This window comes from Melozone crissalis, unplaced genomic scaffold (genome assembly GCF_028551555.1).
Source record: "Melozone crissalis strain CALT ecotype California unplaced genomic scaffold, PUWL_Pcris_2 ptg000023l_1, whole genome shotgun sequence".
In the NCBI taxonomy this organism is placed as follows: Eukaryota; Metazoa; Chordata; class Aves; order Passeriformes; family Passerellidae; genus Melozone; species Melozone crissalis.
The window spans coordinates 5,790,858-5,817,747 of NW_026535801.1; the positions used below are offsets into that span (position 1 = coordinate 5,790,858).

Below are 26,890 nucleotides of genomic sequence, written 5' to 3' on the forward strand. Positions count from 1 at the left end.
TGCCCGCAGCTCTGCCCCTGCCCGCTTATATGGGCAGCCGCGGAGGTGGGGCCGGGCTCTCCTCGCCCCTCCGACAGCAGCAGCAGCAGCATCCCGACAGCGAGCGCTCGGGGGCAGCGAGTAACGGGAGCGGCTTCGGCGAGATGGGCAGGAAGCTGGACCTCTCCAAGCTCACCGATGAAGAAGCCAAGCATGTTTGGGAAGTCGTTCAGCGGGACTTTGATCTGCGGAAAAAAGAGGAGGAACGGCTGGAGTGAGTATCTGCTCTCCCGTCCCCCGAGTTGGGGGCAAAGCAGCCGGGACATCGTGGGCTGTAGGGATGAAACAAGCGCAGCGGGCTGTGGAGGTCGAGCACGGTGAATAGATTACGTTATCAGCGGCAAGGTGACGCATTCGGGCAGCCAAGGTGCGAGCTGGCGCCGTGCCACCGGCAGCGATGCGGATCGGTGACACCGCCGCGCTTTATGGGGACAAACACCAGGAAATGCCTCCGTGAGGCTGGAGGCTGGTGGGGCTCTCCAGGGGAGGCTTCACCCGGGAGCAGAGGATGGGATTCGGCTCCCTTGGTTTGGCTTCATGTGGTGGGTCTCGTGTGTTTAGGGCAGGAGTTGTTCAGTGGGTCCTGGGCGTCCTCAGATCCCTGAAGACCCCTGGAAAAATAACTGAGAGGAGTAGTAAACCTACTACTACTAGCAAACCTATTTTAGTATCCTTAAATATGCAATACTGAGGACTGTGCTGTCGTGGAAAAGTTTTAGGGGCCCACAAATTGGGAAAAGATTGAAAAGTCACTGGAGCAGCAAATTCTGTGAACTTCAGGGTGTTGGACGATGGTGTTGTTTAAAAAAACGTTCTGTCAGATCAGATTAAATTATGAGCATGAGAAATCATAGGGGTTCAGGTTTTGTTCGTGAACTGCATCAGATGCTGAACTTAATAACGCCTTAACATATTTCAAGAAGCTGCAGTGACCCTCTTCAGGGTCTGGCCAAGTTCTCACTGTCCCACAGGGATGGTCCATGCTCTCAGACTGGGTTTGGGCTGTGCTGCACTCCCATTGAGCTCTCAGACCCTCCCAGCTCTGAATTTTGTGTGCCAGGGCTGGTGCTGATACCATGATAATGCCTGGAGAGCAGGAGCTCATTAGTTCCTCTATCAGATCCAAAAGGAAGGGTAAGGAGTGATAGCCATCCTCGGTTTGGGATATCTGCATCCCCCAAAACCTTCCAACCGTGAGATTTACACCAATGGCTACACAAAACTCTCAGTCAAGTATTTTTCATCCCCCTGATTACTTTTTTTTGCCTAAGAAAAAAACAGCCTGCGTGGGAGGCAGAGATAATTCAATATCATCATCTGCTGCCCTCCTCTGCTGGTGGCTCTGAAGAGCAGGAAGGAGATCAGACAGGGGTATTTAAAAAAATTATCACCCTGCAAAGGGTGAATGTCTCCCTTGTGATGCATCTGAGCTCAGCCTGGAGGCAGGAGGTGGGGACCCACATTGCTGTGCCCTGCAGCAGAGAATTGGGCGAGGTGAATTCCTTCTTTACTCGACCTTGGCGCCAGACTGGCTTATCTGGGTCCTCTCTGCTGCCCAGAAAGCTTCCAAATTGAGTTCCATGCTCTGGGAGATGCAGGATGGGGGAAAGGTCTTGGGATGCTCCTTCCCAGCTGCTGTCTCTCCTCCCAAGGATCATTTCCCCGGGTTTCTTATTTTATTTTCTTCTTTAATCGTACCCTGCAGAGGGCTGGCATTAAGCATTCTGAACTTCAGAAATTCCTGTGCTTTCTGAATAATTTCTGCAACAGACCAGACCACCAGCCTGGGAAAGTATGCCGCATTCCTGAGTGCTGGACATGGAGCTGCACAAGAATTTTCTGCCTGCAACAAGCTGGGACATGATGTGACATTGTGTCAGACCCCGGAGCCATTCACTCCGTGCTCTGACCAGCCCCATTTACTTTTCTATTCATTTACTTTTCTATTCACCGGGCTTGTCCCAACCTGCCAGCCTTGAAGAAATGTCCTGTCCACCCCCTCCCCAGCTTGGTCTTTTTCTTCCCTTTTTGCTGCTTCTCTGTATTTTGGTTTTGGCAGAAGCTATTCACCAACAAGGGACAAAGGCTTCAGCTGGCCAAAAGCTGCACAGGCGTGTGAGGGCGATGCTTTGCCCAAAAAATTAAATAATGCCCGTTTTGAGGGGTTTCTCCCTGATTCTTTCCATGCCTACAGCCCCATTTTTGGGGGGTGGCTCCCTGCATCTCTCCTGGGGCTCTGTAGGTCCAACCCTGCTGCAGCTGGCATCCCAAGAGCACAGATTTATTCATGCTGCCGTGAGCAGAGCAGGGAAGGGGCTGGCTGCTGCTCCTGTCAGCAAGAGGAGACCAGAGGCATGCGGTTCCTGCGGGTTTCAAACTGGTTTGGCTGAGACTCTTCCTTCCTTTGGCAGGTCTGCTGGGTGAGGCAGGAGAGCTGAAGGGATCCAACCGGTCTCTGGGAACCAGAAAAAGCAGTTCCAGTAAAAAAAGATTGGATCCTGCTGGCTACAGCCTTAGCACGGGAGTGGAACAGAGTGGAACACGGGAGTGCAGAGTCCAACCCAAGGGTTTTCTGTTTGAGGGTTTCTTTTCAGAAGTCACTTAAATTTACTGCTGGGACTTTTGCACCAGTTTGTCCAAATCACTGCTAGGATGATGGTGAACAGCAGATTATACGGGCCAGGTGCCCAGTTTTCTGTCTTTATGCTGGTTTTTACCTCTCCCAGATGCAAATGCAATTTGGTGTCACTCCTGTGTGACCACAAGCAGAGGAGTGACACCAAAAAATGTGTCTTACGGTGCGCTGGCTGCCAGCTGGCCAGAAAAATCCTTCCTCGGAAAAAAAATGAAATCAAAAGCTGAGCCCTAATGTGCAAACTGATTAGGTTAAACAGAGATTAGCCTGCTTGAGATGCCTGCCCTTCCCACTGCCAGTCCCAGCACTGCTCCCAGGGCCAGCCAGGCTCCTGCTGTGGTCACCCCGGCGTCAGTCGGGCCCTGGGAGCATCACCAGTGCCTCGTGCTCCACACTGTGATCCTGGAGCAGCCTCCAGACCTGATTGCTTGGGGGCTTTGACCCAAGCTGACTTCTGCTCTGGGAAACACAGCTTCCTAATCCTGTCTAGCGAGAAAACAACTTTCTAGGACCTTCCCTACAAGTCAAACATTTTCCTTTCAGCCGTGGCCCCAAAGGCAAACATGCCTGAGGCGGTGCGTGGCAGGGGCAGCAAACAGAGAGCTTTTGGGCAGTGCAGGGTGCCCCACCGGCCTGGCAGGCATCTCAGCTGTCCCCAGCTGCTGCTGGGCCTCAGCCTCAAGCAGACACTGCTTCCCATGGGGATCTCCTCTGGCAGCCAGGTCTGGAGAGTGAAGGAAGCCTGCAGGGATGCACTGCAGGTGAAGGTGCTCTTGGAAAGGGCTTCCCTTTCACGGGATTGTCACAAGCCTCTCCCCCTGCTGCATCCTCTGAACAGCCAGAACCGTGTTGCACATAACTTTATAAAGTTCTCTGCTGGATTTTAATCCTTTTTAATCCCAGAATTCTTTTCTTCTTTCTCCCCCCCCCCCCCTTTTTTTTTTTAACTAAGAATTGCAGAAAGATTTTAATTCCCTGCAGGACTCCAGGCTTGAAGGTTGTGTCATGTTGGGATACAGCCACAGGGTTTGAGAAGAGCTGCTCTCCCGAGGTTCCTGGCATTAATGATCAACACCCTGTGAAACAAACAGGACAGGTTTTGGCACAATCACTTTTTTTTTTTTAATGATCCTTGTGGGCCCTGAGCAACTCAGAATATTCTGTGATTCTAATATTAAATTAAATCTAATATTAAACTCCAGTTACCCGTCCTGAATCTGGAGCCCACTTTGTTGTTCGCTTATTTAACTCGTGATATGTCATTTATTAGATTTGCCCTACAGCTGTTTCCACAAGCTGCAGACTTGCAACGTTCCCTGGAAAATCGTTCCTGAAATGATTGTGGCGTGATGGGCTTTGCCATGTGAGGGTTTGCAGTGAGACAGCAACAAACTCAAGTTCCTGCTTTTTGTGGGGGGCTGTTTCCTACAGGGAGCTGAAATGCAAGATCGACCAGGAGAGCAGCAAGAGGGAGTTCCTGACCAGTCAGTCCCACCTGAATGAAACTCACTGTGTGCACTGCCTGCAGCCCTTCAAGTTCCTGCTGAACAGCAAGAGGCAGTGCCTGGACTGCCGCTTCTACACCTGCAAGAACTGCAGCCGCTACCACAAGAAGGAGCAGGGCTGGGTCTGCGATCCCTGCCGCCTCTCCAGGTGCTGCTCCTTCGGGAATCACAGGGTGCTTGGGGCTGGAAACCCAAAGCCCATCCCATTCCTTAAAGCCCATCTCATTCCTTAAAGCCCATCCAGTTCCACCTCCCCACCCTTCCACTAGACCCGCATCCAGCCTGGCCTTGGACACTTCCAGGGATCCAGGGGTAGCCACAGCTTCTCTGGGCATCCTGTGCCAAGGCCTCCCCACCCTCACAGGGAAGAATTCCTTCCCTCTATCCCATCTAACTCTGCCCTCTGGCAGTGGGAAGCCATTCCCCCTTGTCCTGTCACTCCAAGCCCTTGTCTCAAGTGCCTCTCCAGCTCTCTTGGAGCCCCTTTAGGCACACTCTAAGGTCTTCCCAGAGCTTTCTCTTCTCCAGGTGAGCACCCCCAGCTCTCCCAGCCTGGGTACAGAGCAGAGGGGCTCCAGTCCTCCAGCACCTTTGTGGCCTCCTCTGGTCTCATTCCAGCAGCTCCACATCCTTTTTTTGGGGGGCCCAGAGATGGAGGCAGTTCTGCAGGTGGGGTCTTATCTGACTGGGGGAGACAGGCAGAATTCCCACCTCCCCTGCTGCCCACACTGGGGATCAGCCCAGCACTGGCTGCCCGTGCACATTTCTGGCTCTTGTCAACATTCTCACCCTGCAGCACCCCCAAGTCCCCCTCCCCAGAGCTGTTCCCAATCCATTCTCCACCCAGCCTGTATATTCGCTTGGGATTGCTCCAACCCAGGGGCAGGACCTTGCACTTGGCCTTGTTGAGCCACATGAGCTCCTCACAGCCCCACCTCTCAAGGCTGTCATGGACCCTCTGGGTGTCATTCCTGCCCTCCAGCATGTGACAGTGTGTCAGGAACTGAGGGAACACTCAATCCCAGTGCCCATGTCACCAACATATATGTTAAAGAATTCCAGTCCAGCCATGGGAACACCACTCCTCACTGCTCTGTTCTGAGGGACAAGGTGATGAGGCTCAACAGCATTTGCCCAAACTCAGCATGCTTTTAGATGAAAGCATGCTGTGTTTTTGTTAAGACAGAGTTTTTTGGGTGAGTGCCTGCTGACCTGGGGTGCCTCCTCTCTTTGGGCAGGATCGTGAAGATCGGCTCCCTGGAGTGGTACTACGAACACGTGCGCTCCCGCTTCAAGAGGTTTGGAAGTGCCAAAGTGCTGCAGTCCCTCTATGGCAGGCTGCAGCCAGGCCAGGGGCTCAACTCTGCCTTTCTGGGTGAGGAATGGCCTCTGCTGCTCCTGGGGAATCTGTGCTGCACCACCTCGGGGAGGTGCAGCAGTGGTGGTGCTGCTCTGAGTGTTGTGGGGGACCAAGAATGCTCAAAACGTCTCGGGGACAAAGCAGAGGTTCAGGGTTGTTCATTCAGACACAGAGCAGGTGTTCTTGGCGCCTTTTCTACTGTTAAGTCTTAAGTTTTTACCACAGGCTGGAGAATGTAAGATCGTTACAGTTGGAAAACACCTCTGGATCATCCAGTCCCACCCAGTACTACCATGACCACCATTAAACCACATCCCAAGGTGCCAGATCCATGTGGTTTTTGAACACTTCCAAGGATAGTGGCTCTACCACTTCCTTGACCACCCTTTCAATGAAAAAAATTCCCTACTACCTCATCTTTAATTTTCAAAGTCCCACGTCCTGCAGTTTGTAAGTACGTAAATTTGCAGCTCTGTTTTTTCCTTTATTTTTGGTCTTCTCATCACAGAGCTTGTGGAATTAACCCTAGTTTAACCTGCAGGATAAAGCCAGCCCTCATTTTTTTTTTTTCCCCCAAGACCTGATGATTTTTACAACCAACCTGATTATCCCCTGGCACTGACAAAACTGTGCCAAAATTGGTGAGCTACCTGTCACCATAACTATTTTCTTCAGAACTTCATGGACCTTCTATATTTCTGATTTTGGTCCAAGGGTGCATAAATATACGATTATATTAATATAGCATTATTACTAACCAGCTCCTAGTTGTTATTCATAGTGCTCCTACCCCTTGGCCTATTTCCTTTGGAAGCCAGTGTGGAGTTTATTCCCATCTTGAGGAGCCACAGAAAACTTTGCACACATACCATTGACATGACCTGATTCAACTGCTCCAATCACTCTTTTAAATCACTCTTTAAGCCAGGCAACTCATGGCAGAAATAGCAGCAAAAAAATTTAATGGACTGAGAGACAATCCATGCATTGTTTGGACTGAAAATGCATCAGAGCACACAAAAACCCAACCAATCATGAGGGTAACAGCGCCTTGGGCTGCTTTAAATTGAGATTCTGATGCCTTTTTCGAAGGGAAATGATTTTGCTGTTTATTACTTCGTTAACACCAGTGAATTGGCTTGACCCTCGAGCGAGCAAGGATCTCCTCCTGGGATGTATCCCTGGCCATCTACAGTTGGCTGTGCCTTCCCCTGCAGCTCCCAGGCACGTTGCATCAGCCTGGGAAAGCTGTGGCGAGCAGCTCTTTGACTTTTAAAAGTCAAGTTCCATCTCCAAGCGCCTGTTTTGTTCTCTTTAAAGAGCTTTTGTAACCATTGTTTCTTGTGAGGGCTAGAGAATGAGAATTCCAGTTAGCCATGGCTCTGAGGCTTGCCCTCTGCTCCAGGAACAGGAAGAAAATGTGATTATTAATTTTTTCCCACCATTCTTCTCTTTGTTTAGGTCTTCATGACAGAGTTTATAGCCTGCCAGACATTAACAGTAAGTAAAAAAGGGAATTGAAGCTGATTGAAATTGATTGAAGCAGGGAGCTTGCAGTTCAAGCAAGGTTTCCACAATCTTTATGTCTTCACACCCTTAGAGCTGTGGGCACTTCTGAGGAGATTTGGAGTGATCAGACCAGGGAAAACATTCCTCCACTGCAGTGGAGATGGGCTGTAGTGCTCAACCTCTGCATTGTGGCACATTCAGGTAGATTTGGATACAAGAGGACTTTTAGTTACATGCCATACTTGAATTTTGCAAGCACTCCTTATCTCAAAGCAATGGGTCATGGATAAACAGAAGAGCTGATGGGAATCAGGAATAGCTCCTGAGCCTTCAGGCACTGGAGTCAACCAGGTGGACCTTGGGGTGCCCCTTCACTTCCACATCTGTGATGGTGCACATCTGGAAGGGAAAGCAAGGAGAGGCCAGCAGAAAAAAAATAAATTTGGGGAGTTACTTCTAATTTGGGCGTTTTCACTCCATATAAGAAGCATGGCCTCACCTTCAGGTACTGGTGTGACCCCCAGGGTGGGGACTCACTGCTGCCTGTGTCCCCTGCAGGAGAGTGCCAGCTGCTCAGCAGCTGTGACCCCGCTGGGGATGACAGCGATGAGGAAGACAACGTCCTTCGTGGGGCTGAAGCAGAGCGCTACAGCAGGGTGAGTTTGGTGTTTACAGCAGGAGTTTGGTGCTGGAGCTGCCTCACTCCGTGTCCCTGGCCTGCCCTGGGTGATGGTGGTGGTGGCTTTCTGTGCCACTTTCAGAACTGGGCCTTTCCCTCTGGTTTTCTCCTCTGAGATAAGCTCTTCTCCCACTTAGTGTAAAAACAGCCATGTCAGTAACATCATAAATACTTGTGCTCTGGAAAAAAGGCCCACTCAACACTGTGGAGGTCACTAATTAATGTAGAAGTCCTAGCTCTCACCTGTATAATGAGAACCCACCTGTGGTGGTGTTTGCAGGGGTCCCAGGATGAGGGAAGAGATGAGGATCTGACTCCATGTTTCAGAAGGCTGATTTATTATTTTATGAAATATATTATATTAAAACCACACCAAAAGAATAGAAGAAAGGATTTCATCAGAAGGCTAGCAAGGAATAGAAAGGAATGGAATGATAATAAAATCTTGTGACTGACCAGACAGTCCGGACAGCTGGACTGTGATTGGCCATTAATTACAAACAACCACATGAGACCAATCACAGATGCACCTGTTGCATTCCACAGCAGCAGATAATCATTGTTCACATTTTGTTCCTGAGGCTTCTCAGCTTCTCAGGAGAAAATATCCTAATGAAAGTTTTTTTCATAAAAGATGTCTGTGACACCTACCTTCTTGGGGTTTTTTTACTAATGACCTCAAATATTCAGAGAGATCTGCCTGCAGCATCCTTTCTCTGAGGATGGGGAGATGCTTCAGGGCTCAAAAGCATCACCTGGGTCTCTCTCTGAGCTGTAACCTGGCTCAGCTTCCCCAGAGTGCCTTTGTAAACCAGGAGAGAGATTCTCACTCTGCTTACAGAGGCTGTGGAAATCAGGAACCCACTTTCCTTTGCCTTTAGCACCAGCACACGCTGTACCTGGCTCCCTTCAAGCACGACAGTGTCAGGCCCAAGTTCTCTCTGCAAAAGCAGAGCAAACTAAGGAGAGAAAGGTCCTGCCTCCCCCTTTCCTCAAGGCCAACTGAGTGTCTGACACTGAATTTGCCTTTCTTGCACTTTGTGTGCTAAAGATGTGCAAGACAAAGCGGCTGCTGTCTGTGCACCCCTTTGATTTCGAACTGGACTCGGATTACTCTGCCCAGTCTCGCCGCCAGTCTGCACAGCTCTCTCCAGCAGCCAGCAGCCCGGATGCTTTCCAGGTACTGGGACACTCCTGCACTCCTGGGGGGTTCCTTTCCTTTCCTTTCCTTTCTTCCTCCTCCTCCTTGCTTGCTACCACTGCTCCTTCAGCTGGTGTTGGGAGGCGATGGGCCGGATCTCCATCACTGCTTGCAATCTCTTCTTCCAGTTGAAGTCCTTTGCCTCAGGCCAAGTCAGGAGCAGGACATCTGATCCAAGTAAGGATGAGTGCTAAGATGAGACAGCAGGAGGTTCTCTGGCCCTGTCCCTGCAGATTTCCTTGCTTTCAGCAGACCATGGTTTTCCTGTGTTGTCCCCAGGCTATGGAACACATCCTGGTTTCCACCAGATTCGGTGGTCAAGAGGTTAAATGAAATCAGGTTCTTCTCCCATATTCCCATCCAGTCTGGGGCTGGGTTAGCTCCTGGCCAGCAGCTCCACGAGGCACAGGACCTTTGTGAGGTTGAGATGAATCCCACAGATCCAATGTGAGTGAAGGCCAGCCAGGGGGATAAACACTGCAGGAATGCTGGATACTTCTAAGTAGGAGACTGGATGTGCCTTAGTATCCAGAGCTTTGGCCAGGAGCAAGACTCAGAGAGATCCAGACTCTGTGCCCTGTGATCCCACCAAGCCCAGGGGCTGACCAACCCCACGTTCCTGCTCTGGGGAGGAACAGGGATGGGGCATCCTGGGTGTGACAAAAGGTCTTCCAGCCTGGGAGGCTTCAGGTCCAGCTTTTGGGGCTGCTCTTGTTCGCCTTTCCTGGTGAAGCTGCACTTTTAAAGCATTAAACAGCTCCTTCTTTTTAAAAATGCTCTGATTAAACTATGCTCGGGTAGAAATAGGATGTGCTGAGATCTGTAACAACTTAAACAAATAAATCTGCACAATTCTACACAAAATTATTAGAATTTGGGGGGAATAATTAGATTCCTCTTTTTGTTTGTCTTTTCCCCCTATTTTTGCAGCAGAATTCAGTGTGAGGGCTGGCCTCTGCCAAACTGGATTTATGGATTACAGATTATTTGAGGTGGTGGCTGTTTGAATAAGTGTTTCAAAAGACCAGAGGGCGTTGCAGCCCCGCTGAAGGAACTCTGTGCTTGTAAAAATTACCAGTGCCCCCTGGCAGTGATGGGAAGTATTGCTTAGGGTTCAGCCGCCAGGCAAAGCCTTTAAATGGGATTATTAGGAACTTTTATATTTTATTTAAATATAACTGGCGTTATAAAAAGTCAATCCATGCATATATTGAAGAATGAAGAGAGGAGCTCTTAGTGGAGGTCAGGAGGGACAAGGAGTTGTAGAATCATAGAACAAGTTGGGTTGGAGGGACTGTAAAGATCATCTCATTCCACCTCCTTCCACTACCCCAGGTTGCTCCAAGCCCTGCCCAACCTGGCCTTGGATGCTTCCAGGGATCCAGGGGCAGCCACATCCTCCACATTGTTCTTACTCTGGGGGCCCCCGAGCTGGAGGCAGCGCTACTGATGGGGTGGGGGCGACACCAGTGGAATCTCCGTGGGCAGCTGCTCAGCAGCACCCTCAACTCTTCAGTCCTTCCCAGATTTCCCCACCTCAGCTGAAGATGTCTCCCAGGAGTCCAGGATCGGGGATGCAGACCTGGTGTTCCACCACGTGCTGCAGGAGCCAGGGGCCAGCGCTCCGGAGCAGCACTTCAGCACCGAGGTTCGGCTCACCGTCAACGCGCGCAGGAGGAGGAGCCTGGAGAGAAACACAAAGCCTGGTGGGTGCCCTTGGCCAGATTCCTCTTGTACCCTCTTGGGACAAGTGGCTGCAGGTGTTGGAACAAAGTGGAAACAGCTTTGGGGGTTTTTTTCCTGAACAATCTCAAAGCCTCTTAGAGCGTCGACACGAGTTATCCGTCTGCAAAAGGGATTTTCCTTAGGAAAGAATCTTGCTGACATTATTTAGTTGTAATGAGGCTGATTTTCTCCCAGCAAAGCCAAAGGGGTTGTTCCTCAGGTGTCCATCCCTTTCCTACCTACTTGTGATGTCCAGGGCAGAAGCTAGATACAATCCAGTGCTAGAAACAATGGGATGTGTTTCCTGCTGCAGGCAGAGGAGTTCAACTCTTTAGTAAAGGACCTTGTGGCCGCAGAAAGCTTTGAGTTTTTAGGGGACTGGAACAAGAACTGGAGGTTGCTAAGTGGCATCCTTGTGGCTGGGCAGGGTGCATGGGTAGGCTAAATGGTCTGTGTGTTTGTGAGTCTATAAATACCCACTAAGAGGCAGAATTTGCCTTTTACAACCTCTGTTTTCCCTGCAGGGATGGCAGAGCCAGGAGGGTTGGATATTGGCTTGTGCATATGCAAATGTAGAATATGTCCTTCTGTGTCTCCAGTGGCTTGGATGTATTTTCAGGACATTTGGGAAGGCTGGGTAGACCTTAACACAGCTGTTTAAATTCCCATTCCAAGTCCTGCTGGGGCATCACAGCACCAAGGTCCCCATGCATGTTAATTCCATTTCCTCTCATTGTTTTTGCCTCATTTGAAGTTCTCCTTTACACAGGAGGCTTTCCACGCTTTTCAAATGCTCCATCCTAGACTGGTACCTCTCTGGCCTGAGCCTGACCATCATCCAGCACCTGGGCAGTGCACAAAGGGCAGCATCCAAACCTGGGCTCCCACAAAGCTGGGAAGGCAGTGGTGGTTTTTGGTGAGGCTGTTCAGGGCATGACAGCAAGGATGGTGCTCCTCATGCCTTGTGTGGGACCCTGCTGTGCTTGGTGCTGTGTGGGCACAGAGTGTGGAGCTGCAGCCTGGCCCAAGGCTTAAACTTGGACCTTAAACTTGGTCTGGCTTGCAGAAGCCCCTCCTGCCAAAGGGTAGGAAGTCTGATCTGGGGAAATGCCTCATTATTTATTTGTCTTAAGGATGGAGCCAATGCCCAGGGAGGAACTCAGGGGTGTTGATGCCCTGTGAAGGCTGACCTAGAACAGAGGCTGGGCAGAGTTAAAGAATAAGGTAGGGATTTATTAAAAGGCCTTAATGGTTACAGCTTGGGAAGCACAAGAGCCCAGCCAGGGCTGCACCCAAGATGAACCAAAATGGTCACAAAATGATCACAAGGTCTCTCACTTTTATAAGTTTTGCTCCATTTGCATATTGGAGTTAATTGTCCAATATGCAAATAAAGGTTATGAGGTCTCATCCTCCTTGTTTTTCTCTCTTCATTCCACATTGTTTGTGCTCTTGGGCCTGAGATTTAGATCATTTGTCCTTGGTGCCCAGCTATAGAAGGAATTGTTTTGTCTCCCTGTTTTGTGAAGAGAGCTCACCATGCCCTAATATGAAGCTCAGAAATGCACACTAAAGCAGCACAGAATTATGAAATCCAAAACCTGAGCACCCCTGTGAGTGCCCTGTCCCTCTCTCTCCCCAAGGCCTGCCCTGGAACGAGCCGCCCCGGGCGCGGTACTCGGCCGACATGGACACGTCCGACGAGGAGCTGAGGGGAGCCCAGCTGCCAGCCCAGCCCAGCAAGCGCAGGAACAGAGCCTCCTCCCAGGAGAACATCAGCCACTCCTCCAACCAGGTACCCAACAGCCCCTGCTGACACCCCTGGCCCCGTCCCTCTCGTTGCCTCTGAGGTGCAGGGTGGTTCAGGGGAGAAGAGAAGCTGCAGTGGCCAGCTGGGGTTTGCTTTTCCAGTCAGCACAAAGAAAACCAGCTCTGGTTGGTGCTTCCATGGCCCGTGCTGCCATCATAATAACAATCCTGCCCTTGCTGCTGCTCATTTCCCAGCTTGTCCTTATTAATCTGAGTTACTTGTGGGTTCTTGTGTCTCCAGAAAGGCTTGCTTAAATGGGATGTGCCAGTGCTTAATAAGCAGATGGAGGTCTGGAGATGGATGTTTAATAAGCACCAAGATCCTCTTCCTCTGCAGAGTGTTCCTGCCTCGGCAGGAGTGGGTCAGGGTGACCTGTCACATACCTCTCCTGAGTGATGGAAATGAGGGGAACAGCCTAGAGAAAGGTGTCAGACAGGATCTAAGCTTGTGTTTTAATTGCCAAGCGAGGACCTGCTGTTCCTGGTGCTCCCTTTGCCAGTGGTGGGCAGTGAGGATGGTAAAGCTGATCTGGTTCCTCAGATCTCATGAGCAGCAAAATGCAGAGTGATGTTTGGCTGCAGATGCAGGGGCAGAATGACTTTCCAGTCTCACAGCTGGTAATTTGGCATGTCCTGGAGCCCTCTTTGGGCAATCAGTGAGATCTGTGACCACAGCCATCCCTCAGTGTGACGGTGTTCACAGGGGTCTTAGGATGAGGGAAGAGACGAGGATCTGACTCCATGTTTCAGAAGGCTGATTTATTATTTTATCATATATATTATATTAAAACCACACTAAAAGAATAGAAGAAAGGACTTCATCAGAAGGCAGCTAAGAATAGCAGAAGGAATGATAACAAAGGTTTGTGGCTGGGACAGAGAGTCTGAGCTAGCTCACTGTGATTGGCCATTAATTAGAAACATCCACATGAGACCAATCACAGATGCACCTGTTGCATTCCACAGCAGCTGATAATCACTATTTACATTTTGTTCCTGAGGCCTCTCAGCTTCTCAGGAGGAAAAATCCTAAGGGAAAGATTTTTCATAAAATGTGTCTGTGACATCTCAGCACCACACTTCACGTGCCTGGGTAGGCAAAGCTTCTCTTTGCCATTTACTCCTGTGGGCACATGTTTTAATTAACAAATACCATTCCTTCCTCAGCCAGCAGTAAATGGGAGAGCCCTGGACTGGGTGTCCTTAATGAGGCCACGCTGTGTTAGGCACGAAATGTGCACCGTGCTTTACAGTGGGCAAATGGGCCCAAATTCCTACCAACGCCTCCCACGACGTCCTCCAGGAGCTGGGAAAGCTCCCACATCCCACATCGGGCTGTGGTTTGTTCCCTCACACCCGGTGGTGTGCAGCCCTGTCACCCTAATGGTTACGAGGCATCTTCTCAGTCCCACTTTACCCGCATCTGCTCTTGTGGCAGCGTTGCTAATTAGCTGAAATAGCTCCCCATCCTCGCTGCCCTTTATGCTGCTGATGTGTTTACAGCCAGCAACCATCCTCCCACCCAGCTCCAGCTAAATCAGGGGCTCTTCCCTGTTCCTGTGACTCCAGGAGCTGAAGGTTCAAGAACAAAATTTTAAAAAAAGAAGAACTCTATTTTAAAAAGCACTTATGAGGCATTCAGTTACCTGAATTGGTAACTGTGTGGGTCTTTGCCTTCAGGTTTTTAAAAGTCAGGTAGCAACAGGACCAAGCCACAAGGAATAGCTCCAATTTACCAAGTTTCTCCCCAGAAGCCATCCTGCTGCACCTCAAGGGAGTTCAGTGGTTCTGGATTCCCAAACCTTTGATGCTGTCTGGCTCCTCTCTTTTACACAAAGTTTCTGTTAGAGTAACCTGTCCTCCCCCCTCAGCAGCAAGGGGTAGTTTCCCCTAGCTGGTGTTGTGGGCTGTGCTTTCAGCTTATTTCCCAGCTTATTTCCCCTTGGATGTTTTAGTGCAGAGCACACTTTGCCAGCCTTTGTCACACTGGGAGAAGTGCAGGAGAAGTGCCCTAATGGGGTGCATCAAAGCCAGCCTTGACTGGGAAGGAGAATGAAGCTTTTTTCCAGCTGGTAGATATCCATCAATATCAACAGCAGCCCTGCTTCAGGCTCTGATCTCTCTTCCTGATGGAGATGGGGCAGTGATGACTCCTGGTTTGTCACCATCATCAGAGGCTTCTCATTGCCCCTGGGAGCCCTGCAAGACTCAGGCCTCAAACAGGACTGAAAAACCTCTCAGCAATGGGGCTGAAGTGCTTCCTGCCAGGGGGTTTAATGCTGCCTGGAAGGGCTTTCACTTCGGGGTGGTGATGACAGCTCTGCTCTCCACAGGGCCAGGTTTTTATATTCATCTTCCCTTAAGCAGATGCAATCATGCCTGGCTGTTGTGAGGGTCTAATTAATCAAAGGCTGGCAAGCACAAAAACTGAGTGAGAGGATGGAAATTGTTACAAAAACAAAGCCCACCCCTCAAATCTCTTTGTTACCACCTCTGCTTACTGCTTTTGCTGCTTGCTCCCCTTTGAATGGGCAGAAGCCACTCAGAACAGCAGTGATGCACTGGTAGTGTCATGAAACAGGCAATATTTATCATCATTTATGCTTTATTTGTCTGGATCAAAGGAAAGAGATTTAGGTTTTTTTCAAAGAAAGAAAAACTTCAATTTCTAAAGGGAAATAAAAAAGCTTCCTTTAATGTTTACAGTGATCATAGAGATGTTTTGGTTTAAATGGATCTGAAAATTATCTCATTCCACCCCCCTGCCATGGGCAGGGGAACTTTCCACTGTCCCAGGGTGTTCCAAGCCCTGTCCAGCCTAGCCTTGGACATTTCCAGGGATCCAGGGGCAGCCACAGCTGCTCTGGGCACCCTGTGCCAGGGCCTGGCCAGCTTACAGAGAGCAATTCCCTCCTAATGTCCAATCCAAATCCACCCTCACCACAAAGGTTTGTCTTGGTTCTTGAGCACAGGAAGTAACTTCTCTTTGATTTCCAGGGTTCTGTCTGTCTTTAATTTCTCTGCCCTTCTCCCCATGCCCCGTTTTTAGTCAGAAGACTGAGGGAGAAGAGAGGCGTGAGCATCTGCATCAGAGAACTCAGAAAATTTCAAAGTGGTGGGGAAAACTTTCAGGTTTTTCTACTCTGATTTTTTTTTTTGTGGATTCCTCTCCACCACTGTGTTGGCAGGCATGTGATGGGGTGGTTACAGCTGGAAAAACATGTTAGTAGGAAGTGAAAATGGATGTTGACTTCAATTTGGGGCAGCATGGGAATGATGGTGAGATGGGTGGCTTTATTACACGCTGGTGTTTTTATTGGTGGTGGGGTTTTACATTCACTGCATCACAGCTCCAGATGCTTTGGTGGGAACTGCCTTGTGCTGGGGGCTTGGGGTTGCTTGGAGTTTTCCAGATTTGAGGTTGCTCTGCACCTCCTGGAGCTTCCTGGCATTTTTAAGCCATTCCTTAAAAGATTTTATTTTTTAATGTCTTTGAACTCTGTGCACGGTGGCAGTGTGCTGCTGCTTGCTTTCCTCTGCTGGTTTCCTCACTGTGGTGGCTGGTCTGTTCTGTTCTCTCCTCCTTTTCCCTCTCCCTGCCTCTCTCTCCCCTTTCCTGTAGATCCATGAGCTCAACACTCGCATGTCCGCAATCGAGCGCGTGCTGAACCGCTTGGAGGAAAAAATCCTGGCGCACCCTGACGAGGTAACCAGGCAGGAATCCTGCAGGGATGGGCCCTGGGCTCTGCTGCTCCCCTCCCCTGCCCGCTGCAGAGGCAGCCAGCGCTGCAGGGAGATACAAAATCATGGAAATATTTAGGGTGGAAGGGAGCTCTGAGATCAACACTGACACGGCCAAGGCCTGCACTGAACCCTGTCCCCAGGTGCCACAACCACCTGGGCTGTTTGAGTTCACTCCTGTTTTGGCCTTGGAGGCTGTTCTCCACTTCCAGGTGATGGAGAGCCTTAGAAAACATTGCATGGCAGGGCAGAAACAGCAGGAAATTGAACCCATTTAGACCCAGTGCCTTCCTTGCCCCCCTGCACAAGGGAATTTTGGGTTCCAGCTGATGCTTCATGAAGTGCTAATTTCAGGAGTTTTGTTAGGTGGTGTCTGTGTCTGCAGAGCTGTGACAGCTCATTTGAACTCATGGGACACTCAAGTGTGCCTATGAGGAGGGCACCAGGTTATTGTGACTGTGAGAGCTGAGTCAAGGAGCATTTCTAACTCTCTTCTGAGCTGCCCTGACCTTACCATGCCATCAAACTTGGAAGAAAGCAGCTAAATTAAGTTAAAGCTGAGCAACAGTGCAGAATCTGTGAATACTTAGACCGCTTAACATTGATTTTTGGGCTTCTAATTTTAGACTATGCACTCTTTTCCTTCATGTGAACCCATCACCACTGTGGCAGCTGATGGCTCAGTAGAATGGATGGTGATAATTACAGGCAAAGCCCCCAGGCATGGATAGAACAATGCAATTTTTCCTTTTTTTTTCTAAAATTCACAGAAGGGGGTGGCCACAATTTTAATCATTCATGGTTTCCATCAGTAATCCTGGCCAAGGGAATAAGAGGTTCTCACAGTGTCAGGTTCCCACACTTTATTCCCATATCCAGGGCAAATCAGAGCACAGTGGGTCCAAACAGCTAAGGGACCCTGAGGCTGAGGTTAATTACAAAGCAAAGTTTTCTAGCAGAAAGGATAGCAGAGCCCTGAAATAGGTTGCCTGGGAAAAAAATATTGCCTGCTGCAGGTGCTGCTATTGGAGGCAGTTAAAAAACAGCTCAGACAAAACCTCATCAGGTATGACACAGGTAATTGTATTCCCATCTTAATGCAGGGATCAGCAAGTTCAGGAACTTCTGGAGATCTATTCCAGTGCCTGGGAGTTTAACAGGATTCTTCTCCAGCTGCCATGAATTGCACCTAACACAGGGGTGGGTGGCAATTTGCCACCTATCCTATAGGGAAATTTGCTGTGTGGGTTCTCATCCCAAATGAGATCACCCAGAGGTTCCAGAAGTCACCTCAGGGAGTGGCCATTCCCATGGCTGCTTCCCTCTCCCTGGTGGGCCTTGTTTCTGGATTGCTGTGATCTGTGACCAGCCATGCCATGGCTCCTAATGAAAACGTGGTGATTTTTGGCCCCAAATCCCTCATACCTGCCTTTTCAAGGCAATTTTCCATGGAGAAAACCTCGCAGGTTCTGTGTGTGGGTAAAATGGGAGTGGAGGTTCTTCAGGTCAGGGGTTTGTGTTCCTCAGTGAGGAGCTGGAGCACAGCTCTCTGGGCTCTGCTGTGCCCTGGGGTGTTTGGAAGCCCCTCTGGCCCTCAGAGCCACCAGCCATGCCACGGCTCCTAATGAAAACGTGGTGATTTTTGGCCCCAATCCCTCATGCCCACCTTTTTAAGGGTGGGAAAAAGGCGATTTTCCATGGAGAAAACCGAGCAGGTTCTGTGTGTGGGGAAAACGGGAGTGGAGGTTCTTTAGGTGAGGGGTCTGTGAGGAGCTGGAGCTCAGCGAGGAGCTGGAGCTCAGCTCTCTGGGCTCTGCTGTGCCCTGGGGTGGTTTGGAAGCCCCTCTGTGCTCCCACTCCTTGAGTTCCTCTGCTTGCTGAGCCTGTCTGGACCTGGGCAGGCCCCGTGCCCACCACAGGAGGTTCTCACACCTTTCCCTTCTGCTCCTCCAGTCTCTGGCCCCAGAGTCCCACACCGACCCTGATGCTGAGGAGGAGGAGTTGAAGAGGAAGCTGGAGGAGTTAGCCAGCAACATCAGCGACAAAGAAGTCTCCTCTGACGAGGAGGAGCGTGAGGAGGAGAAGAGGGCAAAGAAACCAGAGATGAGTTCCTCCACCGAGGCCATGACCAGGGATGTTAGAAAGGTAATCTGTGCCCTGCCACCCACATCATTCCAGGCTGCATCCATGGCTCCTGCTGCTCTCAGTGCTTTGTGGTTTTACACCATAAAACTGTGACTCTCCTTCTGTCCCACCCCTCCACCAGGGCTGTGTCTGTGTCTGCTTTAAAAATGTCAAGGGATAGGGAAGTCCCAGGGTGTTAGATCTGGATATTTGTCATTTTAGGCTCTCCTAGTCCCAGCCAAGAGTCAAAAGTAAAGCCTCTGAGAGTTCTTGAAGGCTCCTGCCTGTCATGGAGAGGTGCACAGCCTCCACATCCACCTAAAGGAGTTGGTCCCAGGATCTGGAAGTCACTATGGAGAAGAGCTCTGGGGTGGGACAAGAGCTTGGTGATGATTTAGTACCAGCAGCCTTTGTCAGGCACCTGCTACAGCCTGAAATGTCTTTTCCACACCTTGTCAGTGCTCCTGAATCCCTAAATCCCTGACCCCACTCTGCTAGGTTAGCACCTCTTGCATTTCCAGCTCTGTGCTGGCTCCTGTCCCTGCTCTGTGGTGGGTGACCCATGGGGACAGGGGGACAGATCACAGCAGTGTGTCCCCAGTTGTGCAGAGGTTCCAAAATAATCCATTAGGGATGAACACATAGTAATTTATGCATCTAAATGCAAATAAGTGCACCTGCATGAAGATATTTCAAATCCTCTCAATCCCCAAGAAATTGTTAAATGAGGATTAAACGGATAAGCTTCTGTTCCTGCCTGCCAGGAAAAGGTGGAGCTTGTGCTGACATGGCTTTATAGTTAATGCAGTTCATTTTTGGCAAGCAGATCTTGATTGTTACTTGATTTTGGCTTTTTTTACTGAAGGAGGTGAGTTGATTGGTCTGCAGCAATAGCAATATTAATACATTTATTAATATTTGCACAGATGGAGAGGTCAGCAGGTTTGCTCATCCCCTCCCTCCTGCCTTGGCTGCGGAAAGGGGATGTGTGAATTTGCTCCAAAATGGTGGCAAAGGAAGGGAACAGGCACCACGCTGCCCCTCTCCTCTCCTGCAAAGCTTGGATTCTGTGGTGACTTTCATGGTGCCATAAAGCCTCCCTTTAATGTGCATTTATTCCTCACCACACAAAACCTGGTGGGTTTGGGCACCACTTGCTGTGCTCTCACTGAGCAGCAGAGCTTCCTCACCCACAGCATCCTTTACTGCCTCCTTTTTCCACATCCTCACCCACAGCATCCTTTACTGCCTCCTTTTTCCTGATCCTCACCCCCAGCATTCTTTACTGCCTCATTTTTCCTCATCCTCACTCACAGCATCCTTTACTGCCTCCTTTTTCCTGATCCTCACCCACAGCATCCTTTACTGCCTCCTTTTTCCTCATCCTCACCCACAGCATCCTTTACTGCCTCCTTTTTCCTGAGAGCTGCTTTCAGATGGTTCCTGCAGCCAGACTTAACTTCTCCCAGACTGAACAATCTGCATCATCTTGATAACCATTTCTAATTAAGTGTAGATAAGTGGTTTTTCACTAAGCCAAGGTTTCTGTGTTTGAAACCTCTGTTTCTGTGTTTGAAACCCAGAACTGTTGGTTTGGTATTAGTGTAAGATTCAGGTTTCTCCAGATTTTTTACTTTTATGCCCCCAGGCCCTGGTATGAAACAGGGAGGAGTATTGAGGTAGAAATGCCTGCAGTAGCTGGACCAGCCTTGGTTAAAGGTTCTCAGCATGGATGATGTTTAGCACCAACTTTCCTTATACTTGCAGCAAATCCAGGTTTGGATTCCGTGTGATTCTGAGGGATTTTTGACAGGAGGTTCCTCCAGTCAAGAGGAAATCTTCTGACTGAGGGAGCACTGTGATGGAAGCACACAAACCTGATGGAAAATGTGAAAAAAAACTCTGCTGTACCGTGAAGGCACCATAAAATGATAAAAACATCATCTGCACTGAGTTAGCTGGTTCTCTGCAGGACAGCTTGCCCGGAAATACGTGCAGCTGTCAACACAACCAGCACATATGTCACCCCCATCTCCTTGGTTTCTAGGGAATTATCAGCTGGGAGAGACGTGATGAGTTTCTTGGGGCCATTTTTACCCGTGTTTAGCACCTCATCAAGCCGAGGGCAGCACTTAGGGGCAGTTATTGCCATCAGTGCTCCTTGGGGTGGGAAGAGAGGTCATAATTAGCCCCGAGTTCTGTCACTGTGGCAACACAATAATTTTATGGGGTCAGGCTGGTTTTGTTCCTTTGCCACCAACTCAAGGAGTTGTTTGCATCCCCGCTCAGGCCCGCTGAGGTGTAAAGCAATATGCTGCAATTAGATCTCACCTGCTGCCTAACCCAGCGGCCCTCAGGTGCTTCCAGGGAGAGAAACATCCCTCCCTAAGCTCTTCTCCAAGCCTTTGGAAGTGACCTCTTTTGTCACAGCAGAAAGCATGGGCTGAAATCAAAGCTCTGCTGGTGGAGAGTCATTCAGAAGCCCCTCAGTCGCCACTCCTGCCTCTTCACACAGCTCCTGGAGCTCTGGTGCCCCTCTCCCCCCTGGCTTGTGCTGGTTTAGGCACCACATTAACATAACGTTGTGAAAAATGCCAAACACTTGTTTTTTAAAATTTTAAAATTTAATAGTAATAAAATGGTTATAAAAATAGTGATACAATTAGAGTAATAATAATTTGGACAATTTGGATTAGGACAATATGAGACAATAGAAACAAAGAGTTACAGACGGTCCGGGTACCTTTTTCTGGGCAAAATAAGCCCAAAAGAGGACCCATGTTGACAGAGGATTAACCCTTAAAAGCAACAGCCTGTTGCATATTCATATACCTCATACATGATGCATAAATTCCATTCAAACACAGGATTCTCTCTGGTCAGTGTCAACTTCTTCCTCTGAATCCTGACAGCGCCTTCGAGGTGGGAAGAAGTTAATTTCTTTTGATAATGCAGCAATTAATTCTTTTTCTCTAAAAGATTCAGGTGTTCTGTTGCTGCTATCTCTCAGCGAGTCCTTTCTTTACAAAAAAAAGTATCCTACACAGCACAGTTTCTATTTTAACATTTTTTTTATAACCTAAACCTATATTTAACAACACTACTCAAGAGAATTAATACAGCATCACTTTCTAACACCACACATACAATATTCATTTTAATACTTGCGAAAAGCCAATCCTAAAATACACATTTTTCACAACATCCATATTTTTTTTCCCCCTCCCTCCCTGTGCTTTGGCTCTGGCAGAGGTCGTCGGCTCAGGCTTTGAGTGAGATCACGGCCAAAGTGCTGAGAGCCATTAACGCCACGGAGGAGGCGGTGTGGGAGTCGGTGCATGGACACAGCCAGGGCTGGGCCCTCCCTGCAGGGCACCTGCCAGCTGGGAGAGAGGTGGACGAAGTGTACCAGGAGCTGGAGGAAAATGTAAGGCTCCCCAGAGGTTTTGGGCAGAGGAGGGGTGGTGTGGTGGTGTTCGCAGGGGTCCCAGGATGAGGGAAGAGATGAGAATCTGACTCCATGTTTCAGAAGGCTTGATTTATTATTTTATGATATATATTATGTTAAAACCACACTAAAAAAATAGATGAAAGGATTTCATCAGAAGGCTAGCTAAGAACAGAAAAGAATGATAACAAAGGCTTGTGAGTGACCGAGACAGTCTGGACAGCTGGACTGTGATTGACCATTAATTACAAACAACCACATGAGACCAATCACAGATGCACCTGTTGCATTCCACAGCAGCAGATAACCATTGGTTACATTTTGTTCCTGAGGCTTCTCAGCTTCTCAGGAGAAAAAAAATCCTAAGGAAAGGATTTTTCATAAAACTGTCTGTGACAGGGTGGGAATGCAAAGGAATCACCCACCCTGGAATTTCTTGTTAGGGGGTAGGTCAGCATTGAAAGGATGATCAGCAGAGGGATTAAAAAGTCTGGCCTTATGGTACAGCAGCAAAAGAAGGTGCTCTGTCTTGTGGCTTTCCCTCCCTTGGTTCCTGGTCCCCACCCGGCTCTAGTGTGGCTTTGCTGGATTTCAGCAGTCCCTGCTGCAGCAAAACTCGTGTCCCATTCCCTCATTCCCTTCAGCTCCTCCCCAGCACTGTGTGTGTTTCATCAAGGGGTTCATGAGGATCACCCCCCTCTTCACTAAGGCTGCTTATGCCTGGGGCTGATGGGCTGGAGCAGGTGACAACTTCACAGCCAGGGAAGTTGTAACCAATCCCACTGCAAGGTTTGTGTGACCCTGGAGCACTGACAGCTTCTTTAGCCACCATAAACCCATAGGAATTTGTTCCCTGTGGAAATGTTGTGCACCCACAGTGCCCTGTACCAAGCTCCAAAGAAACAGTTCAGAGAAGAGCTGGATCTCCGCCTGGGCGGTTGGGTTTTGCTGCAGGGAATGCCCTGCAATGGGGAGCAGGGTTTTGGGGACACACTCTGTGGCTCATCTCTCAATCCCTGTGGCTCAGGTTGGGTGGTGCATGGCCTTAGAGTTTGCACTGGGAGTCTTGGGAGTGTGGTGCTGTGATTTGGGTGGGTGGGCTCTGCAGCTCAGTGCAGGCAGAGGGATCTTTGCACAATGCCCAGCCCAGAGAAAGCTGAGAGGGCTGGAGGAGCAGAAATTGCCATGGCAGTGCTGACATCCTGGGATCAGTCAGCAGAGCAGTGGCCACATCTGATGGGATTGCATAGGGATGTGTTAATGCTTCCTGAGCTGCCTGGCTTGGACCTGTGTCCTTGGAGTAACCTGGGAGGGGACAAGTGGCAGTAAAACCAGAGGTTTTATTGGGATACATCCTTTTACCCTTCTTCTCTAGGCAGCAAAGGCTGCCCTGCTCTGACCCTGCTCCCAGCAACACAGACTGAGCAGGTTTGGAGAGTCAGTTTTCCTCCTCCCCACAGGACACAGCAGCCTGAGCTGGTTTGCAGCAGGTACCTGCTCTCCCCCCGAGCACACAGCACAAAGTGCTGCTGCTGCTTCTCCAGCAGGTCACTGAGTTTTGGTCCTTCCTGTGTTCCCACTGAGCCTCTCACCACTTCACACTGTTGGTAATTGCTCTCCAAAAGCCCAGAGAAGGGATGAAATAAGAAGGAAAGCCGTGTCAGAGCTGACTGGCACTGTCTGTGCTGCAAGGCAGCAAGGCGGTCAAAAAAGAGCGGCAGGAGCTGCTGCATCCGGGGCTGCAGCCACAGCATGACAGGAGAGCTCCAAGAAGGTTTATTCTTCAATGCAAATTTTCCTTTTGCTGCATTTCAGGTGTACCTGGCTGCTGGAAAGACCTACCAGCTTGAGAAGACCCTGAAGGAGCTTGAGGAGGGGGCTCAGCACAGCGGCACCACTGACTCGGAGCTGTCGGAGCTGGAGGACAAAGTGGCCTCAGCAGCTGCCCAGGTGCAGCAGGCAGAGAGTGAGGTGAGGGCCTGACCCTGGCAGATGCTCTGCCCAGCCAGAGATGGCAGACAGAGCCACTGATGGCTCCTCCAACCACCACCTGTGTCCCTTTTCTCCTCCTCCTACAGATATCGGACATCGAATCCCGAATCGCGGCCCTGTCCGCTGCAGGGCTGACAGTGAAGTCTGTGGAAAAGGCAAAGAAGGCAAAGTCGAGTGTGCTGGTGAGCATGGAGGGGGGTGGCTGTGATGTACCTGCTCCCCAGGGTGCTGGGAAGGGCTGTGTAGCTCACTGAGCCGTTCCCAGCCCTCCCCGTGCTGCCTGGTGCTCTGAGGTGTCTGCCTCCTCCTCCTGCAGCCCCAGAGACACCTCTGCCTCCCTCTGTCCACAGGCTGCCTGTCTCCATTCTCCTGCTCCTGCCAGCAGCAGCCCTGGGGAGTCTCTGGATGACATTAAAGTGAGTGTGTGTCAGTCACAGGCTGTGGCACAGCCTGGGCACAGCCAGGGGGCTGCCATCAGAGAGAGCAGTGGCCTCATGGAGACCCCTGCCCTCCCAGCCCTTGCCCACAGCAGGCTGCTCTTCTTCTCTTGCAGGCAATGCCCGGGCTGCAGAGGTTCAGGAGGAAGTTCAACAGCCCCCTGGAAATCACCAGTAAGGAGCAGGGCCCTGCCCATGGGAGATGGGCACTCTGGGGGGCTGAGCTGGGCTTTGGGGGTCTGCATCCTCCCTGTGCTGTGTGTCTGCAGTGGAGTCCCCTTCCCTGTGCTCATGGGCAGTGAGGGCAGAGCAGAGGTCAGGCTGAGGTGGCTGAGTGCTCCAAGAACCAGGAATTGTCTGCAGCCACCCCTCGGTCCAGGGAGACACCACAGTGCCTTCATATCCTGGGCTGCTGGGTCTCAAAGCCTCTCCTCAGCCCATCCCCTCTTCTGACAGCAATTCCTCCCTTGCTTGGCCACCTTGGGGAAGCTGTCCTTCCCTGGATGGCGTGCCCCACCTCTGGAAGTGCTCCAGGCCAGGCTGGATGGGGCTTGGAGCAACCTGGGACAGTGGAAGGTGTCCCTGCCCATGGCAGAGGGTGAGACAAGAGGGGATTTCAAGTTCCTTTCAACCCAAACCATTCCATGACTCTGGGAATCTTGGTCCTGCTGCCCACCTGACTCAGCCTGGGGCCAAGAATCCCTCCAGGGCCCAGCTCTGGACAGAGAGCAGCTTGGGAGAGCTTCAGAGTGGATGGTGAAAGTGAAACTTGGCCCAGCAGCTGGTGTGGTGGGGGGAAACGCTTCATTCTGACCAGCATCAGCGAGTCAGAATTTTCCAGTCACTGGAAACGCTTCATTCTGACCAGCATCAGCGAGACCCATTAGGAAATTACTTTTCTGTTTCTCTCTTATCTCTCCTCACAAGCTCAAAGGCAGAAAGAGTGGCTCTCCTTCCAGATAATGGGAGATGAAGGGAGGGAAGGGGGGAAGGATCATTGATTGCAGAGGCAGAGCAGCATTTCCCCCATTCACACAGACAATTAGCAGTGCTGTTCCCAGTGCTGGCAGATGGAAAGGTCCCTTGTCCTCATCCTCCTCAGGAATCATCTGCTCTCCTTCCTGCAAAAGGCAGGCAGGTAAAGGTGCAGCTGGTGGAAGAGGAGATGAATGAACAGGCCAAGAGAGTCTCAAGAGATGAAGAGGAGAGGAGATGAATGAACAGGGCAAAAGATTCTCAAGGCTGGGGCAGGGAGAGCTGACAGCTTCTCCCAGGCTGGGGTTTTGTTGCACCACCAGAGCAGAGTGTGGAAAGGCTGGCCCAGCTCACACAGAGCTCTGGGGTGTGACGGTGTTCACAGGGGTTCGAGGATGAGGGAAAAGATGAGGATCTGACTCCATGTTTCATTAGGCTTGATTTATTATTTTATGGTATATATTACATTAAAACTATACTAAAAGAATAGAAGAAAAGGATTTCCTCACAAAGCTAGCTAAGAATAGAATATCAAAGAATGATACTAAAGGTTTGTGGCTCGGACTCTGTATCCAAGCCAGCTGGGCTGTGATTGGCCATTAATGACAAACATCTAACATAGACTAATCACAGATCCACCTGTTGCATTCCACAGCAGCATATAACCAATGCTTACATTTTGTTCTTCAAGCTTCTCAGGAGGAAAAATCCTGAAGAAAGGATTTTTCATACAAGATGTCTGCGACACTGGAGAGCCGAGCAGCAGCAGCTCTGTCTCCCCCTTACCAAAGCGCTCCCATCCCAGAGAGGGAGTGCTGGGATGCCCCCAAACCCGCAGCCAGAGGGGGATTGGTCCATCCCAAGTGACTTGGTGGTCACTGAAAGCTCTGGTGGGGTGGGTGAGGAGCTGCTGGCCACTTGTCCTGCCTCCCTGCAGGTTTTGACGACTCCTTTGACCGTAACTCCGCGTACCGCGGCTCGCTGACGCAGCGGAACCCCAACGGCAAGAACAGGAGGGTGGAGCGGCTCTTCGCGGTACGGACCAGCCCAGGGCAGGGCTGCTGGCCTGGATTCGCCTGGGAATGTCCTCCCGCAGGTTCTCCTCAGGCTGATGGAGCCCTCAGCTCCCTCCCTGCTGCCTGCTGAGGGCAGGAACGCCCGGGCACCACCCCTGAGCTCGGGGGTGTCACAGCCCCAGAGAGGATGAACATCAAGGAATTCCCTCTCCCTGCATGGTCTGTGGGGTGGGACAGGGACTCCTCACTCCTAGAAAGGGACAAGGGGATGCTGGGCTGGCTCAGGGTGGCCTGGACACTGAGGTTTCTCCTTCTTGTGCCCCGCAGAAGCCTGTGATGACCCACCTGTCCTGAGGAGAGGGGACCTCCCTGCTGCCGCGTTTCAGTGAGGATACGAGACCTCAGCAAAGCCAAGCCTCTCACAGCCTTCCCTGCAACTCTTCCTTCTCCTGAGTCCTGAGCCCTCTCTCCCTGAAACCCTGGACAGAAAGGAAGCCAGAGGCCATGGGAGGAGGAGCAGAGCACTGGGGTGCAGACACGTGGCCGGGGGTTCTTGTGGGAGGATGCTGGAATGGGACCTTGGGCTGGGGCAGCTCTTTGGTGCTGGGGCAGCCAAGGGGACCAGAGAGGTGCAGAGCAGGAGTAGTGACCTCCTTGGGGGGCAGCTGGGTGTTAGTGTGACATTCAGGACAGGG

General features: G+C 50.5%; 1 protein-coding gene across 2 annotated transcripts; it reads left to right on the forward strand.

Annotated features, from left to right (window-relative positions):
• Positions 1–26,890, forward strand: MLPH (melanophilin). Of its 2 annotated transcripts, XM_054278324.1 has the most exons (17): positions 1–253; positions 4,106–4,327; positions 5,418–5,554; positions 7,001–7,039; positions 7,607–7,704; positions 8,779–8,907; positions 10,445–10,634; positions 12,297–12,448; positions 16,085–16,168; positions 18,157–18,348; positions 21,578–21,754; positions 23,591–23,746; positions 23,854–23,949; positions 24,118–24,183; positions 24,321–24,378; positions 26,117–26,214; positions 26,523–26,890. In XM_054278324.1, exons 1-17 carry the CDS (start codon positions 30–32, stop codon positions 26,547–26,549), a joined length of 2,145 nt encoding a protein of 714 aa, XP_054134299.1. In that variant the 5' UTR covers positions 1–29; the 3' UTR covers positions 26,550–26,890. The 2 variants fall into 2 exon arrangements, with proteins under 2 accessions (XP_054134299.1, XP_054134300.1); XM_054278325.1 differs by lacking the exon at positions 21,578–21,754 and having other exon boundaries at positions 2–253.